At 48.7% G+C, this 18,471-nt stretch overlaps 1 protein-coding gene across 4 annotated transcripts in view; it reads right to left on the bottom strand.

Moving 5' to 3' along the window:
* The window catches only part of TRAK2 (trafficking kinesin protein 2), a 71,944-nt gene that overhangs the window by 35,595 nt on the left and 17,878 nt on the right, over nt 1–18,471 (bottom strand). For all 4 annotated transcript variants that reach the window (XM_044305030.1, XM_044305032.1, XM_044305033.1 and 1 more), the window contains exons 2-3: nt 6,818–7,049; nt 6,168–6,365 (exon numbers count right to left, since the gene is read on the bottom strand). In XM_044305030.1, the coding sequence (XP_044160965.1) occupies nt 6,168–6,365; nt 6,818–6,854 (235 nt within the window). In that variant the 5' untranslated portion in view covers nt 6,855–7,049. The remainder of the gene's footprint in view (nt 1–6,167; nt 6,366–6,817; nt 7,050–18,471) is intronic.

Below are 18,471 nucleotides of genomic sequence, written 5' to 3'. Positions count from 1 at the left end.
GTACTGAGACCCAAGCCCAGAACCAGACCAGACTGCAAAAAGGATAAAACCGTAGGAAGGGAAAACATCAGAGGGGGAGCCCCCAAGGCCTCACAGAAAGCCAAATAGGCCCGCCAGGTACGATAATAAATCCTGGACGAGGCCGGCTTTCGCGCACGAATCATGGTACGGACCACGTCAGCAGAAAACCCCCGCCGCGTCAGGACCGCGGTTTCAATAGCCACGCCGTCAAACGTAGAGACCCTAAATGCTGGTGGAAGATCGGCCCTTGAGAGAGGAGGTCTTCTCTGAGAGGCAGAGGCAAGGGAGCGTCTGCCAGAAGCAACATAAGGTCGGCGTACCACGGACGACGCGGCCAGTCCGGGGCGATTAGAATTGCTGGCGTGCCCTCCGCCGCAATCTTCCGAAGGACACGCGGAAGCAGAGGCAGGGGCGGAAACACGTAGAGGAGCGAAAACTCCGTCCAGGGGAGGACGAGCGCGTCTGCGCCGCAAGCGTCCGGATCCTTGGCCCTGGCCACGTAGATGGGAAGTTTGTGGTTGAATCTGGAGGCCATGAGATCCACGTCCGGACGACCCCAACGGAGACAAAGAGACTCGAAGACGTCGGGGTGCAGAGACCACTCCCCCGGGTCGATCGTCGTCCGGCTGAGGAAATCCGCCGCCCAATTGTCCACCCCCGGAATGTAAATGGCCGAAATGGCCGGAACATGAACCTCCGCCCAGCGAAGGATCAGAGACACCTCCCTCATCGCCGCCGTGCTGCGAGTGCCCCCCTGGTGATTTATGTACGCCACAGCCGTGGCATTGTCCGATTGGACCCGAACAGGGCGACCCTGAAGCAACGAAGTCCAGTGTCGGAGCGAGAGGAGGATGGCCCTCAGTTCCAGAACATTGATCGGCAGTCTGGACTCCGACGGAGACCAAGTGCCCTGGACGGACCGAGGAGGAAACACTCCCCCCCCAACCCCGCAGACTGGCATCGGTGGTAATCACCAGCCAAGTCATTGGCAGGAAGGACTTCCCCTGAAGAGGGGTCCGCAGCCACCAGAGGAGAGAGGAACGAACCTGGGGGGAAAGGGGAAAATGCCGATCCAGACTCTCCTGGGACTTGTCCCAGGCGGTCAGAATGGCCGTCTGAAAGGTGCGGGAGTGGAACTGTGCGTAAGGAATCGCCTCGAAGCAGGACACCATCTGACCCAGGACCCGCATGCTGAACCGGAAAGAAGGACGGCGGTGGGACAGAAGGCTCTGAACCGACCGATGGAGGAGCAGGCGCTTGTCCAACGGGAGCCGAACCACCGCTGAATCCGTATCCAGCAGCATCCCCAGAAAGACCAATTGCCGGGAAGGAACAAGAGAGGATTTGGGTCGGTTGATAACCCAACCGAACCGGCGCAAGGTCTGCAGCGAGAGATCCACGCTGGCAGAAGTCAGTGACAGAGAAGGCGCCTTGATTAGGAGGTCGTCCAGATATGGAAGCAGAAAAACTCCCCTGGAACGAAGTAAGGCGAGGACCGGGGCAAGGACCTTCGTGAAAACACGAGGGGCCGTCGCCAGCCCGAAGGGAAGGGCAACGAACTAGTAGTGGTCGGACCCCACTGCAAAACGCAGAAAGCACTGATGACACCGTGCGATTGGAATGTGAAGGTAGGCGTCCTGGATGTCGATGGAGGCCAGGAACTCCCCCTGTTCCAGAGAGGCCACCACCGACCTGAGAGACTCCATCCGGAAACGCTGAAGACGAAGGAAGCGGTTCAGTCGTTTTAGATCCAGAATGGGTCGCACCGAACCCTCCTTCTTGGGGACCACAAAAAGGTTCGAATAGAACCCCCTGAACCTGTCTCCCATAGGAACCGGGGCGATGACTCCTTTGTCTAGAAGAGTTCGAACGGCAGCAAAGAAATCGGCCGCCCCTCGGGAATCCCGGGGAACCCGAGAGCGAAAGAACCGAACCGGGGGAAGGGACGCAAACTCGAGTTTGTACCCGGAAGACACAACCTCGAGAGCCCAGGCGTCAGAGACGTGCGCCTGCCAGAAGTCCCTGAACAGGAGGAGACGTCCCCCCACCCGGGTGGGTGGGGGCGCACCTTCAGGCGGGGGCCTGCTTGGTCGCGGGAGCGCGAGCAGGTTGAGATTTGCGCCAGGAGGGCTGGGTCCGAAAAAAGGGTTTCTCACGCCTGTCCTGGACAGGGTTAGCGGACGGACCTGAGGCGGTGCGAGGAGCGGAAGCCCTACGAGAAGACCTGAAGCGGGAGAAGGTGAGACGACCACGAGTGGAGCTCCTAGCCTTGGATTGGGGAAGATGGGTACTCTTCCCCCCCGTGGCTTCAGAGATGATTTCATCCAAACGGGTCCCGAACAAACGAGCACCAGAGAAAGGAAGGCTAGTAAGAGACCGCTTTGACGCGGCGTCCGCCGACCAAACCTTTAACCAAAGCTCCCTCCTAGCCGAAACGGCCAGGGCAGACGAACGGGCAATAAGAGCCCCTGCATCCAGGGATGCTTCACATACAAATTTACCAGCCTGAACGATAAGTTGAGCCAGGGCACGGAGGTCCTGAATAGGGACGTCGGATTCAAGCTCCAGATCCAGCTGAGACGCCCATTCTGAAACCGCTTTTCCAGCCCAAGCGGAGGCAAAGACTGGCCTAAGCGCGGATCCGGAGGCCGAAAAGATACCCTTTGTAAGGGCCTCTATACGGCGATCCTCAGTGGATTGTAAGGAAGAACCATCTGCGACGGGGATAGCCGTGCTCTTGGACAAACGGGCCACAGGGGGGTCGACCTTAGGAGGAGACGCCCAGTTTGTGATGCAATCCGCCGGAAACGGATAACAAACATCTAACTTTTTTGGCGGGGTAAAACGTGCATCAGGACGGGCCCAGGCCTTAGAAACCACTGACGAAAAGTCAGCATGGAGGGGAAAAACCGCAGAAGCCTGTTTCTGGCGAAAAAAGGAAACACTGGTTTTTTCAGGATCAGGAGGATCATCGCGAATCTTAAAGGTATCACGGATATTGTTTATAAGGTGGCCCACAGCGGAAGCCAGCTTTGAAGGCAGTGCCGAATCCATATCCCAATCGGAATCAACCAGCTCCCCTTCAGAGGGCAAATCCTGCAAAGAGGAAGGACCCGACTAAGAACGCACCCTTGGGGGGGATACCGAAGCATCCGAAGATGACCGGTGATCCGCCCTTGACCGCTTCTGGGATTGGCGGGCTCTGGAGGAGTCGCCTGCAGAGAGAGACTCAGACGGGTCGGCCAAGACAGCGGACCCGGAGGGCCCAGCAGGGGAATCATCCGGCTGCGACAAGGGCAACACATCTGCAAGTCGGCCCACAACGCTAGTGAGACTAACCACAGCCTGGGAGAGGGATCTAGCCCAGTCAGGGGGATCCAAGAGGCCCGGGGGTGACACAACAGACGGCGGACCCTGCGATGGGTCTTTGCAAAGCGAGCAATGCGGGTCAGACTGCCCTTGAGGAAGGGGCGCCTTACATGCGGTGCAGGTATGATACCAAGGTCCCACAGGCACTAAGGGGTCAGACATGTTGGCAGGAGCAATAGAAAAAAACCTGCGTCCAGGCCAGGGGGCTACAGTGGAGGAAGGGTCAACAGTCCTACCAGGTCACCGAGGAGCAGAAACGGCAGCGGCAGCAGCAGAAGAACGGCGGCGGCAACCAGAGCAATGGTCCGTCCTGCAGTGAGAACCCAGAAGCACGCCGGCACGAGAGTGGGCGGGACTAGTGAGGCGCGGGAAGAAGGACGTCCGGCCCCTGACTGAAGACCAAGCAGGACGCTGGGACGGACCGAAACTCCGCCCCCCGCCGGAAAAAATTATCGCGCGCGCGATTCAAATCCCGCTCTGAACCCTCACAGGTCTCCCAATGGCCCCCGCCGCAGCGGAAGTGAGAGGTAGGAAGCCGAAATAGGAGGACCGGCGAGGCGTCCTGCAGAGCAACGGCACAGCGGTCGCATACCCGGCCGCTCCCAAACAAGCCTCCCCCATGAGCGCCGCTCAGCTTCTCCTGGGACTCGTCCCAGGCAGTACAGACAGGGCGCCAGGCCGCCTCCGAATCGGAGCCTATCAGCAAAGGGGAGAGCCTACCCAGGACCCAGAACGGAACGGAGAGGAGGGGAAGGGAAGGGAGGGGGATGGGAGCGGAACGGCTGCACTAGCCACCTCACCATGCGACGTCTTCACCCTCTAGTCCATCCAGCTGGGACGCCCCTTCAGCCACTGGCACAAAAGTGACAGTAGCTGGAGAGGGGCTTGCAGGTGGGCGACCCAGTGCTGGCGGGATGCAGGGGAGCATGAGCTGCCCTGGTCCTCCTTTTCTTCTGTGGGGGAGGCAGCAGGGCGGATAACCGGCCCTGGTGCAGCTCAACCCCGGGAAAACAGAGAAGTCTACTGCGACTCTGTTGTCCCTGTGGAAATATCCAAGTGAAAAAATAAAATAAAAAAATTAAAAACTCTAAAATCTTCTCAAGACAACTCTGCAGTGCAGAGAGTGTCTTGCCTCCTTGACACTAAGCAAAAAACTGGAAGTCTCTCTCTCCAGGCTGAGGGTATAGCTGCTGGAGGAGGGGCTTAACAGTCTTTTACTTAGTGTCACGCCTCCTATGGAGATAAGCTATACCCAAGAGTTCCTGTGTCCCCCAAGGAATTGGGCGAGAAACAGAGGTGATACCCCGATTTTTGGTCATAAAAGGGTTCCCAAGCACGGTGACCTCCATCTCATAGTTCATATGGCCTTGATAAAACAAACCCTTTAACGATGGTCACCTTTTTCTATAAACTTAAAGGGGTCGTCTTCTAAACATTAAGGTTACTTTCACATTTGCGTTCAGAGCAGATCCGTCTGAGACGGATCCGCTCATATAATGCAGACGATGGATCCGTTATATTGTAAAAGAAATTCTAAGTGAAAGTTAGTCAGACGGATCCGTCCAGACTTTACATTGAAGGTCAATGGGGGATGGATCAGTTTGAAAATTAAGCCATATTGTGTCAAATTCAAACAGATCCGTCCCCATTGACTTACATTGTAAGTCTGGACGGATCCGTTTGCCTCTGCACGGCCAGGCGGACACCCGAATGCTGCAAGCAGCGTTCATGTGTCCGCCTGCTGAGCGGAGCCCAAACGCTGCCAGACTGATGCATTCTGAGCGGATCCGCATCCACTCAGAATGCATTAGGGCTAGACGGATCCGTTCGGGGCCGCTTGTGAGAGCCTTTAAAAACAGAACTCACAAGTGGAGCCCTGAACGCAAATGTGAAAGTAGCCTAACTCTGTAGTCCCTCTGGAATAGGGATGTCAGAGAGGAAAAGGTCCTGCTCGAGGGCCCTTCTACAGGCCAGGGCAGAGAGTGACTCCCATTCAGGCCTAAAGTATCTATATGTATTACATGGTTTATTTTGTACAGTGGCGTAACTAGAAATGACCGGGCCCCACAGCAAATTTTTGAATGGGGCCCCTCCCCCAGTAATTTTTTTTACAACCCCTTTCTTTTATGTCGCCCTCATTCCTGTGGCTAGTAAAGATCTCTCTCTCAGACCAGGCCCGGCAGCTGTTCCATCCGTTTTATACACTGTCTATACTGTCACAGTATATCATTTCATTGTGTAATACTGTTGAGGGGACCCTGACAAAATCGTTTAGTCCATCTCCTCCTGGATGGGCCCCTTCAGGGTCAGGTCCCCAAAGCAGCTGCTTCCCCTATAGTTACGCCCCTGATTTTGTATACTTTTCCTAAGGGTTTTTATACGTTCACGTATAAACTTGGTGATCATTTACATGCAGCAATCTCCTTCACTGTATGAGGACGAGGGATTGCTATTGCGATCCCTCGTCCTCAGAGATTCATGGTTTATGAGGAGCAGATCACTGTTTAGACCACACGATCTGCTGCCCAGAAACTATGATTGGTGGTGCCTTCATGAATTAATGTATCACCCATAGGGTGATCGGCTGCACATTTACAAGGGCAGATTGTCAGGAACGGTCGTTCACGATAAGCTGCATTTATTGTCCAGACTAACAGCCATGTCTGAGATCCATAACATATGACGGGTCCAACGTCTGGAAACCATCATCCAGGAAGTTCTTACAATATACACCAAGCCATGGTTTGCCAAGAACAGAAATCAAGCCCGACTCTTACTCATGTAACGGAAAGTCTCCTCAGCCAGGACAGGAGAAAGGCTGCCAAGGCCATTGCTTTGATGTGTTGGGGAGTGTTGGAGCCAGTCTTGGTGACTGTAGAGATACAAGGAGTCCACTCGTAACTTGTATTGAGGGAGTTGGTCTTCTAGCAAGTTAACCAGTTCCACTTCAGGGGCATCTGGACTGTGATAGACATCTGTGGAAAACAGTTAAATAAAATGTAGAGAGAGAAGTGGATAAGGCAAAGTCAGTCCAGCTCGCCGCCTGCTAGGATGCACGGAAGCGTGGAGGAAACACGCAAAAATACTGATGAACAAGAGAGAAATCCAGCATCTGATACAACAGAGATCTTTACTGAAAAAGAGGACAGCAGAGCGTCTCCGCATTTCAGATCTATACATACTGATCCTCTCAGGAATATAAGTATGCACGGATCCGAAACGCGTAGATGTTTCTACTTCATATTATCTAACTTGTTAAGTAATAACTTGATAACGATAGCAAAGTTCTCATTCTCCGTCACAAGATCAATATATGCAGTAGATATAAAGCTAATTAACAGAGGGCTGGTCTCTTCTCTCTGATGACACATGTGTCAAGAGGTCAATCGTGGAGAAGTATTTCTGATTCACTTTCTATTAGACTTACCAGTGCCAGGAGCGGAGTCTCCACAGTGGATATTCATGAGTGGAGGTGGATATCAGCATCTACTCCGATTATAGTCAATTTTTAAAAAGCAAGGAGGAGACACAGATTCGGCCACAAAGTCACCTGGTGCCTGAACAGCCAGGATTATATCTGCGGAGCGGTTTGCTGGTTCAGGGCATCCCTGGATCATGATGGGAACCTTCTCACTTCACCTTCCTTTCACACTCTTCATCTAAAAGAGGAAATAAATCAAAAATAATAAAACAATCAATTGCTATATGAACAAGCTCCCTGTGAACAAAGAATGGTAAACTGAAATGCGGGAGCCCGTCAGAAGGCCAGGAGAAAGGTTATTATGTCATAATGTTTGTTTTCTGGTTTAGCTGACCAGACAATTTATTCATTTAGCGTTTGCATATTATGTGCCTTTTGTACACTATGCAGAACATGGAAAGAGTCTGCAGGCTATGAGCCTGGATAGATCATTACAGGGCATCTGTCTTCAGATTTGTACCTGCTCCATGTGCACTTGGCAGCTGACAGCATCTGTGTTGGTCCCATGTTCACATGTGCCCGCACTGCTGAGAAAAATGCTGTTTTAATATATGCAAATGAGCCTCTAGGAGTCCGGGGCGTTGCCGTTACACCTACAGGCTCTGCTCTCTCTGCAACTGCCCTCTGGACTTTGACAGGACCAAGTGTGATGACGTTTAACTGCTTGGCCCTGTCTATCAAAATGGAGAGGGGTTGGCAGCTGCAGAGAAAGCAGAGCCTCTAGGTGCCTCCGTTGCTCTTAGAGGCTTATTAGCATACATTAAAACATCTCAGCAATGCGGGCACATATAAACATGGGACCAACACAGACGCCTTCAGCTGCCAAGTGCACATGTAACAGTTTTCATAGGTACAAATCTGCTGACAACATTTTTCTCATCAATGCTGGCACATATATGAACATGGGACCAACACAGATGTCTTCAGCTGCCAAGTGCACATGGAACAGGTCAGCCAGTGTCATAGGTACATATCTGATCGGTGAAGGTCAGACTCCTGTAACCCCCCCCCCCCCAATCTTCTGTTTCAAGAGGCCAGTGATGTCACCGTCACTGGTCACATGGCCTATATGCTATATGCATCTTATTTCCATTCAAATGAATGAGCCTGAGCTGCAGTGCCAAGCACATCGCTCATCTGAGCCCTGCAGCTGTCACGGCTGAGGATGGGGAAAACCCTCAGCCGTGCGATGTTACACGTATGTGGAAGCTGCTTGACCAGGACAACAGAGTTAGGGAGCAGGTCACCTCCTAACGCATCCCTAATCTGACCCTGACTCCTAGCTGTATGAGCCGACCTTGATGGTAGGAGGGCTCATACTCAGGAACCTCGGGTCCCTAATAACCCTCCGCAGATCCCTGAGCTAGGAGCTGGGTAGACAACCTGTTCCTCCTGGACGCGGAGAAACAGGAGTCTAAACTGGCCAAGCTGCAAGGGAATAGAAACATAAACAGACTATGGATATGGCAGGAGGGTGAAAAGCACTTCCACACCTACCTGCCACAGACACCCTGACTGGATCCCATGCTCACAAGCTGGTGTCCACACCCAAACATAAAAGGACACAGCACACACACAGGAACCCAGATCCATAGCCGCAGAAATAACAAAGACCAACATAAAGCATAACATCACCACATTTTTTTATGACCGCAAGGGTGGCCCTCACTGGAGAGATGGTATAAGGATACCACTCAGCTTCTACCATCTAAACTGAGGCTAAATAGCCCGAGCGGCCACACCCACACACACATTAGGAAAGGGGTTAACCCTTCCATCACCAAACAGGGTAAGTATCACTTAAAGGAGAAGTGTACACACCACAAACTCCCTCACACCAAACATAAAAAGTGAACACTAAAACCACACGTTGCCAGAGGCAACCGCATGCCGTGACAGGGAGCGCCTAGCAGCCGCTCAGGCCGCTCCACTGCCAACCACCTTATGTTGCCAGCGGCAACCACACGTGAGGCAAGATACAGAGCCCACACCTGTGGATGACAACACAAAACAAACCGCTGACAACGGCATGCGAACCAAGGAGTCACGACCACAACCATGGTCATGACAGCAGCCCTTCAAACAGGTGATCGTGGTGCCGGAGTTGGACTTCACCCATCAGGTCTTGATAACCTATTCTTAGATCTGTACATCCTATCTTATGGAAATAAGTCAGCACCAGAGAGCTGGGCTGGATATGCACTTTTCAGTATAACCTGTAAAGGCCCCTTCACCGAGCATAGGACAGATCATTGAATGCTCATTATCGGGCGGTGTAAAGGGGTCGCCGATTTCCCGATGAACGATTGAAACGCTCGTCCACTGGGTAACAGGATTGTCATTCGTGTGAACACCTAAATCATCGTTTGCCGGCAGCAGATTGTGCCGTCTAAACACGCTCTCCTGCCGGCATAGAGTGATTCTGTATAGGGATGAGTGATGGTATTAGCGATCGCTCCTCCCCACACTGTGGAGGAGATCGCTGCATGTAAATGCAGAGGTCTCCTTCACTGACAAGCAGGCGATTGCCGGGAAGGAACAACCTTCTACTCAGTTGAGCAGTGAAAAGGGACCTTAGCTTTACCTTAGTTATTAGTCACTGCCATTCACTAGTCTCACTAGTTATCATTACTTACAGAGGGCAGCGGCCAATATTAACCCTACAATACCTGGTGCACTGCAGGCAACATGTGCAGAAATAATTCACTGGTTTTCTTGGGAACGTCGTGAACTTAATGTCATAAAACAGGTTTCACTTTAGTCAGCAGGATCAACTCTGTCAGGGAGTAGACCTGGTTTAACAGGATTCATTCTGCTGATAGGTAACATATGCTAATCAGATCCTGAACTGTAATGTTGCTGCATCTAATTAATAAAGCTCCAGTAAAAAGGGAGGGGGGCACTGCTGCAACTACTTGTAAAAGGATTTTCAGTTTGGCATTAAAATAATCATTTATGAACAGGGGCGTACATATAAATCATTTTAGGCCCCAAAGCAAGAATCTACAGCAGAGTACTGATATGTGAGGTATGAGGTATAAATTACAGCTCGTACCTCACATATCAGTACACTACTATATATACTATACACACTGCATCTATTATACCTCATATCAGTACACAGCTGTATATACCATATATCTGTACATAGTGCAACTATTATACCTCGTATCTCACATATCAGTACACTGCTGTATATACTATATGTCTGTACACACTGCATCTATTATACCTCATACCTCCCATATCAGTACACTGCTGTATATACTATATATCTGTACACACTGCACCTATTATACCTCATCAGTACACTACATCTATTATACCTCATATCAGTACACTGCTGTATATACTATATATCTGTACACACTGCATCTATTATACCTCATACCTCCCATATCAGTACACTGCTGTATATACTATATATCTGTACACACTGCATCTATTATACCTCATACCTCCCATATCAGTACACTGCTGTATGCACTGTATATCTGTACACACTGCATTTATTATACCTTGTACCTCACATATTCGTACCTTGCTGGGTATACTATATACCTGTGTCCACTGCATCTATTACACTGTATAATACATGCAGTGTTGCAGTGTGTGTGTATATATGGAATAGGGTATAAAGGAGGAGGACCTCCTCTTACCACTCCATTCTATTCTCAGTGAAGAGCTCATCCTGCATTTCTCCTCCATGCTGTTGGGGGTTTGAAGGACCTGTGATGAAGCTCTGTGCAGTTCCTTTACTAGATGTACAGGCCCTGTGATTATGAGGATATCATCACAGGTCCTGGCAGATGCTCCTATCTAACCTGAGAACTACACCATTCTTTGTGCAGTTCCTTTACTAGATGTACAGAACCTGTGATGACATCATCACGGGTCCTTTAGCTTTTCCCACTGACGATTGGGATACTGAAGCTGGACAGTAGAGTGCAATAAGGGGGCAGGGCCTTTGGTTCACTGCGGGCCCCTTTTCCCCATGGCCCCATAGCAGCTGCGTGGTCTTCACCTATTGGAGGTACGCCACTGTTTATGAAAGTAGCTGTAATTGTGCAATATATTTTGTTTATTCTTATCGCTCCTATCTTCTGGTCTGCGCTGTGGTCACATGACCATTTCCATGCAGCTTTTTATTATTTCCTGTAATGTCCATAGAGGGGCAGAGATAGGACAGTGGTTATGTAACTAGCTGGTTGGGAGGAGCTATAAACTAGCTGGACAGTGTTAGGGGCGGGGCTGGAGCTGTGGCAGAGACAGGAGAAGTGCATCATGGGTTTGGTTGGATACAGCAACAGGATGCGCTATATACAGGGGAATTATATGGAAGATCGTATGGAGATAAGCATCTACATGAACATGTCTATAAAAAAAAAAAAAAAAATTATAGTAATCCCAGAAAACCGCTTTAACGGGAAATTTTGATAGTAATATCAAGCAAATGTGTGTGAATGAGATCACTTGATCTTGTAATTAAAACAAGACCAGTTACCTGACCACATAATTACAATTTCAACTCTATTGCAATATCTAATAAAATCACTGCATGGAAAGACACCTGTACAGACATCCGTGCTTCTGCTAGTGCACTGTGCCGCTGGAGGTCCGCGCCAGCCCCACTGACTATAATGTTGTGTTTGCCATGCTGCGGCTGGACCTTATAGTCAACGGGGCCGGAGCGGACATTCAGTGGGACGGTGCACTAGCAGCAGCACCGATCCGGCAGGCTGCCGCTAGTGTGAAAGTAGGCTAAATCGCCGAACTGTGCACATTACGGAAGCACGTAGCCGCCCCCCCCCCTCCCCCCGCCCCCCATGGGATCAGCAGAGAGAGGTCACAATTCAATACAGTATTTTGAGAAGTAGTAAGACATAAAATGACAGGTCCTTTCAAGATGTAAACAGCAATAAGTCCAGTATTATCTACTACAAACGTTTTCACCCTGACACACCGGGCACAGAAAATCAACTTTATGACAGTATTGTGTTATTGTGCGCGGTATATCTGCATGGTTTTACAGATTATTGCTCATCCCCACAAGCAATATCAGATCTGCCAAGTTGTTAAATCTGAAAAAAACATTATAGAAAGTTAAATATTAAACACATAACCGGGACTTACATTCCACATGAAAATAAATCGAACAAAAATTCCTGGATAAAACAAAGCCGCTGTATCTATCTCCATTTGTTTTTTGGTATAGTCACCCCCCCCCCCAACAAAAAAAACAACTAAATTGGCTAACAATGATCAGGTCTGTCATTATGAAGACAACTGCAAACAGCTAAGCCTGTGTAGAAAAACACTTATTAGACAATTATAAAAATACTGGTATTCTCACCAAACGAATGGTGTATCATGCTTATAGGGAAGGGAAGAGTAGGGGTAGAGTAGAGTACAGTAGAGTAGAGTGAGAGAGACCCAAAATTACTCTTGAGTTCATGCACCATAAATAATACCGTACTCTCTGCCTGCTATAACAACCAGGTTAATGCTGCTTAGTTCCTGGGTGAGTGCTGGCCAACATTTCTAATATATCATTTCCCTGCTCAAACAAACTGGCATGCCACCATCTTTCACACACATCAACACCTATCCCTGCAGTGCTGTGGGAAAATGTTTGAAGGACTCTTAAGGGACTATATACAGGAGTATGTGATTGTAAATAATATTAAAAAAATATTTGCCATTACACCTCAGGCCATACCAGCAATCAGACCCCCAGTGTCAATCAGACCTCAGCTTACAGCCCCAATCAGACCCCAATGTTAATCAGACTTCAGATCAGATGCCCAAATGCCCTACATCAACCCCCGCCCCCAACCTTCAGCCACCCATCAGCTCTCACCCCTCACGTCAGCCATCAGCACAAATAAAAAAAAATAAAACCACTTACCTCTCCTACTCCTGGACACCACCGCTTCTCATCATCGCGATCCTATTCATCCTGCTGTCGGCTGTGCTCTGTAAACCGGCGCGCACAGCGTGAGGTCACAGAGCGCCCCCACGCTGTGCACAGCCAACAGCCGAGGACCAGGAAGCGGTGAGTAAAGAACCTTTACAGCTTCCCGGTCCTCTGGTACTAATGAGCGCTTCCATAAGGGGGAAAAAAAAGTGCGTCTTACAGGGCGAAAAATACGGTAAAATGATAACCAACAGGGGTTTACCAAGGACAGAAGTTGTGAGACTAACCCAATTTGTTTTGATGAGGAGGTGAGTAGTAGCCTGGACAGAGGGGCGGCTGTGGATGTAGTGTTTCTGGATTTTGCAAAGGCTTTTGATGCTGTCTCTCAGACGTTTAATAGGTAAAGTAAGGTCTATAGGCTTGGAAAGTATAGTTTGTAATTGGATTTAAAACTGGCTGAAGGACCATGTCTGGAGAGTTGTGGTCAATGATTACTATTCAGAATGGTCCCAGGTTATAAATGGTGTACCCCAAGGTTCAGTGCTGGGCCCTTTATTATTTAATTTATTTATTAATGATATCGAGGACGAGATTAATAGCACCATATCTATTTTTGCAGATGACACTAAGCTTTGTAGTACTGTACGGTCTATAGAAGATGTCCACAAACTACAAGCTGACTAGAACAATCTGTGATTGGGCATCAACTTGGCAAATGAGGTTTAATGTGGATAAATGTAAAGTTATGCATCTTGGTAGTAATAATCTCCATGCCTCATATGTCCTAGGGCAGTGATGGTGAACTTTTTAGAGACCAAGTGCCCAAACTGCAACACAAAACCCACTTATTTATCGCAAAGTGCCAACACGGCAATTTACCCTGAACACTACAGTCCAATATAGTATATCTTCCATGTACTTTATCATTTAGATATAATAGCCTGCCTACATTCAATGCAGTGCCTGTGCTGTTCATAGTGCGCCCCCTGCGCTGATGAATGGCAGGAAAAGTCTGAGGCATATTGGTACACCATAGACTTTTTCCAGGGTGTGTGTGCCCACAGAGAGGGCTCTAAGTGCCGCCTCTGGCACCCGTGCCATAGGTTCGCCACCACTGTCCTAGGGGATGTAACACTGGGAAAGTCACTTATAGAGAAGGATTTGGATGAAAATGAGCTGCTTCTAATGCTATTGCAGTAAATGGGCATGTATTGAACGAGGCATGGACTCGCGGGGCAGGGATGTAATATTACACCAGTCCATAGAAGGGATGCCCTGGAGCTGGAAAGAGTAGAGGAGAGCAACTAAACTGATAAGGGGCATGGAGGGTCTAAGTTATGAGGAAAGATTATAGGAGTTATTCAAATGCTAAAAGATGCCTGTCCTGCCCCCCCCCCCCCCTCCCCCATGCCCAGGTCCCTAGTATATATTATACTTACTTGCTCCCTGGCCCCGCGTCCCTCCGGATACCTGCATGGCCGCCGCTGCATCTCCCCATCGCACGGATCAAAACATCCGGCAACAGGGTGAGAAGCCAATAGCAGGCTGCAACGGGGCTGCACCTCATTGTAGCTGGTCCCCATCGCGGCCATTATTTGGCTGCTCCCCCCAGGTTGCCAGATGTTTTGATCCAAGCAATAGGGAGATGTAGTGGCGGCGGTGCAGGGATCAGGAGTGATGCGGGTGCCAGGGGGAAATCTTTTAGAATTCAGATAAACCCTTTAAAAGAATAAAATTTAAACTTGAGAAGAGACGTCCAACGGGGGACATGATTAACCTATATAAATGGGCTGCACAAAAAAATATGGTGAAAAGATGTTCCATGTAAAATGCCCTCAAAGACAATGGAGCCCTGCCTCTGACTGGACAAGAAAAAGCTCAGTCACCAGAGGCATCAAGGCTTCTTTACTGTAAGGCCTCATACACACAACCGCTGTTTGGGTCACTTCAATTGGGCCGCAAAAGATGCGGACTACAGTCCGTGTGCTGTCTGCACCTGTTGCCCCGCAGCCTATAATAGAACATGTCCTATTCTTGTCCGTTTTGCGGACAAGAATATGCATTTCTAATATAGGCTGCTCGTTTTGTTACGCAAAACACGGCGCGGTCGTGTGCAGGTAGCCTAAATCTGTTCTACCTCAGGACGTGGTTACAGCAGGAACCGTGGGCAGTTTTAAGAGAGACTTAGATGAATTCTTAAAATTAAATAACATTAAAGGGGTTGTGTCACTTCAGCAAATGGCATTTATCAGGCACAGAAAGTTAATACAAGACACTTACTAATGTACTGTAATTGTCCATATTGCCTCCTTTGCTGGACTGATTCATTTTTCCATCACATTATACATGGCTCGTTTCCAAGAAGTTACGACCACCCTACAATCCAACAGCGGTGGTCGTGCTTGCACGCCTCTTCATAAATTAGGTGCATCCTCCTGCAGTCCGTGGGCCTCCTGCTGTAAATTTCTGGCTTCATTTGCACCAGAAATCTGGCGTAAATCAAGAATTTTGTCGGGGCCGCTGTCTAAGCTCCCTTCAGGGAATGTGGCGAGGGCGATGTAAGTTTGCAACTTCTTAATGCCACTTTTCAGGCGCAAAGGAGATGATAAATCTCCCCATTTTGTCATATTCTTTACCCCACTTACTCAAAGGGGCTGTCCCAGACCCTGAAAAAAAAATTGGGGGGATGCCTGGAAGTTCCTGAAGTGGTGTGCAGGGAGTCAGCATGTCACAGTTCCTGTCAAGTGGGGACTGGAAGCAGCAGGGATGGAGCAAGGTGGGAACCCAGGACACCAGACTAGATTAGTTTTTTTTTCCCCTATAGAGATAAATATATATATTTTTTTATTCACACACCTTGAATGGCTATCCCAAATTTTTTTTCTTTTCCCATCATTGTTTTTAGAGTTACTACTGTTATATTAACTACTAACCATATTTTATGACGCCTTGCACTGTAACCAATGTTTTTATGCCGGTTAAAATCAGATAGTGATACATATACTTTTTCCTGAGCTGTTGTTAGCATCATTTAGAGATATGTTTTACAGCATCCACCATGGGCCATGGACACAACGCATAGGAAGGGACCTCATTGACCTTTATGGTAGAGTTTTCTAGACGCTGACCTATGGAGAGGTCAGAAGGGAGTAGATAAGCTGTGATAGCACCTATTGTAAATGATAGATGATACTGTCATTCTAATCTTTCATGTAATGATAAGCAGATAACTGCAGTAAAGTGAACTGAAAAGACCAGGAAGTGGCGCCTATTATTAGGCTTAGGGGCCACTGCAAAAACTGCAGGGTTTGAGAACTTTTTTTTAAAGGGAATCTGTCACCTATTTTGAACCTATAATACTGTTAACATAGCAATGTGCAATAAAGTACCTTCATTCCTGCATGTGTCCTCTTTCTTTTATTCAACTTTTCATTCAGATGAAAAAGCGATTTTTCTGATATGCAAATTAAGTCTTAAGGTGCCCAGAGGGGCGTTATTCCTCTGCTCTAGTGCCCAGTAACACCCCCCTGCAGTGCCCAGCCCGCCTTTCTTCCAAGCCCAGCACGCCCTCCTAAGAAATAAATGTACTCCTACATCCTTGCCGAACGGCACCGCCCCCTCCACTACGTCATTTAATTTATTCACTGCACCATCCTTGCTTCCTCCTCTCTTGGCCTCCGAAATCCCGCGCAGGCGCAGTATTGCTGAGTGCCTGCGCCTGTATGATACTCCTGCTCCAGAGGGCAACAGCGCTCTGATTACATCCCTGGGCTCGGCGCATGCCCAGTGACACTATTGAGGCTGTTGCCCTCAGGAGCAGGAGTATCGTACAGGCGCAGGCACTTGGTGATACTGCGCCTGCGCAGGATTTCGGAGGCCAAGAGACGAGGAAGCAAGGACGGTGCAGTGAATAAATTAAATGACGTAGTGGAGGGGGCGGAAAAGGCACATAACTGACGCCAAACTGAGCCCTTAGGCCCCCTAACTATAATGGGGTCCGTTATGTTTCCGCTCAGAGGATGATTTTGAAGCGGAGACAAAAGTTCTGCATGAAAGTCAATGGGTCCGCAGAAAAATCAAAAAAAAAACTGAACAACGGACACGGAATGAAACAACGGTCATGTGCATGAGGCCAAAGGGTGTGCACACTTTTGCAACAATATTATTTTAATTTTTATATTTTTTCTTCCCTCCACCTAAAAGATTTCAGTTTGTTTTTCAATTGAGTTGTACAGTTTATAGGTGACATTAAAAGTGTAGACTTTTTATATCCACTGTATATTCCATTTTACCACTGAAAAATGTACTTTACTGGGGCTCCGATTAGGGCTGCATCCCCCTTCCCTGCCATATGTGAATGGGAGCGCACCCTATCTCTGTACACACCGATGCTGTACGATCCCATTCACAGAGAGCAGGCAATTGGAGCTCCATGTAGGGGTAAGGTATTGTCTGCAGGTGTATGAAGTGCGGGTTATTTTACTGCTGGATACCCTTTCAGTGCTGCATCAGTGTGTACAGAGATGCCGTGCGCTCCCATTGCTCTGATGTTTGTGAATTACGGTCAGGAGATCAGACGCGCTCCTACCAGGCTCCCCGCTCTGAACTATGACAGGAATAAGCGTATTCCTGTCCGAGACGGAACAGGGAGCGCACCAGTGGCAGGCGGGACATGCGCTGCTCTTGGGCAAATTAGGAAAAGCAGCGCATGTGCAGTTACACTACGGGCATGGACGAGCGTTCTCTAAATGGGTTTTAATACAGTATGCTTACTAAAATGTGGCTTTAGGGGTTAAAATAAATAAATATTAACTCTCCTCATCCTGTTGTTCGCGCAGCCGGCATCATCATCTTTCTTCTTCTTCTTTCAGGACCTGCAAAAAGACCTTTGATGACGTGGTGACGTCAGCGCAGGTCCTGCTGAACGAAGATAAAAGGATCTTTATTCAGAAGGACCTGCACTGACATCAAAGGTCCTTTTGCAGATCCAGAAAAAAGTAGAAAGATGATGATGCCGGCTGTGCGAACAACAGGATGAGGAGAGTTAATTTTTATTTATTTTTTTAACCCCTCAAGGCACAATTTATTAAGAACGCAATTATTTTCCCTAATAACTATGTTATAAGGGAAAATAATAAAATATACAGAACAGCTAACCCAAACCCGAACTTCAGTGAAGAAGTCCGGGTTCAGGTCTGGGTACCACAGTCAGTTTTTTTTTAATCACGCGCGTGCAAAATGTATTGCCCCTGCGCGATAAAAACTGAACATCAGAACGCAATCACAGTCAAAACTGACTGCAATTGCGTACCTACTCACATAATTTTCCCTGATCGCAGACGCAACGCATTCGGACACGCTCGTCTGCAGGGGACCTTAGAGAGGCAGAGCAGCGGAGGGTCTAGGTGCAAATGGCGACAAGACTACAAAGTCTTGTCGCCATTTAGCAATTCTAAGTCGCATTGGCGACCATTTTGGTCGCCATCTGGAGCACTGTATGGAGGAGATTGCTGCACGTAATAGCAGGGGTCTCCTCCACCAACAAGCAGGCAATTGCCAGGAATGAACGCTTTCTCCCTGACAATCGCCTAGATCAGGCATGCTTAATCTGAGGCCCTCCAGCTGTTGTAAAAGTACAACTCCCATCATGCCCTGATGTAGGCTGTCAGGGCATGCTGGGAGT

This window comes from Bufo gargarizans, chromosome 8 (assembly GCF_014858855.1).
Source record: "Bufo gargarizans isolate SCDJY-AF-19 chromosome 8, ASM1485885v1, whole genome shotgun sequence".
Lineage (NCBI taxonomy): Eukaryota > Metazoa > Chordata > Amphibia > Anura > Bufonidae > Bufo > Bufo gargarizans.
The sequence above is the reverse complement of the archived record's forward strand: the minus strand, read 5'-3'. Positions and strand labels throughout refer to the sequence as shown.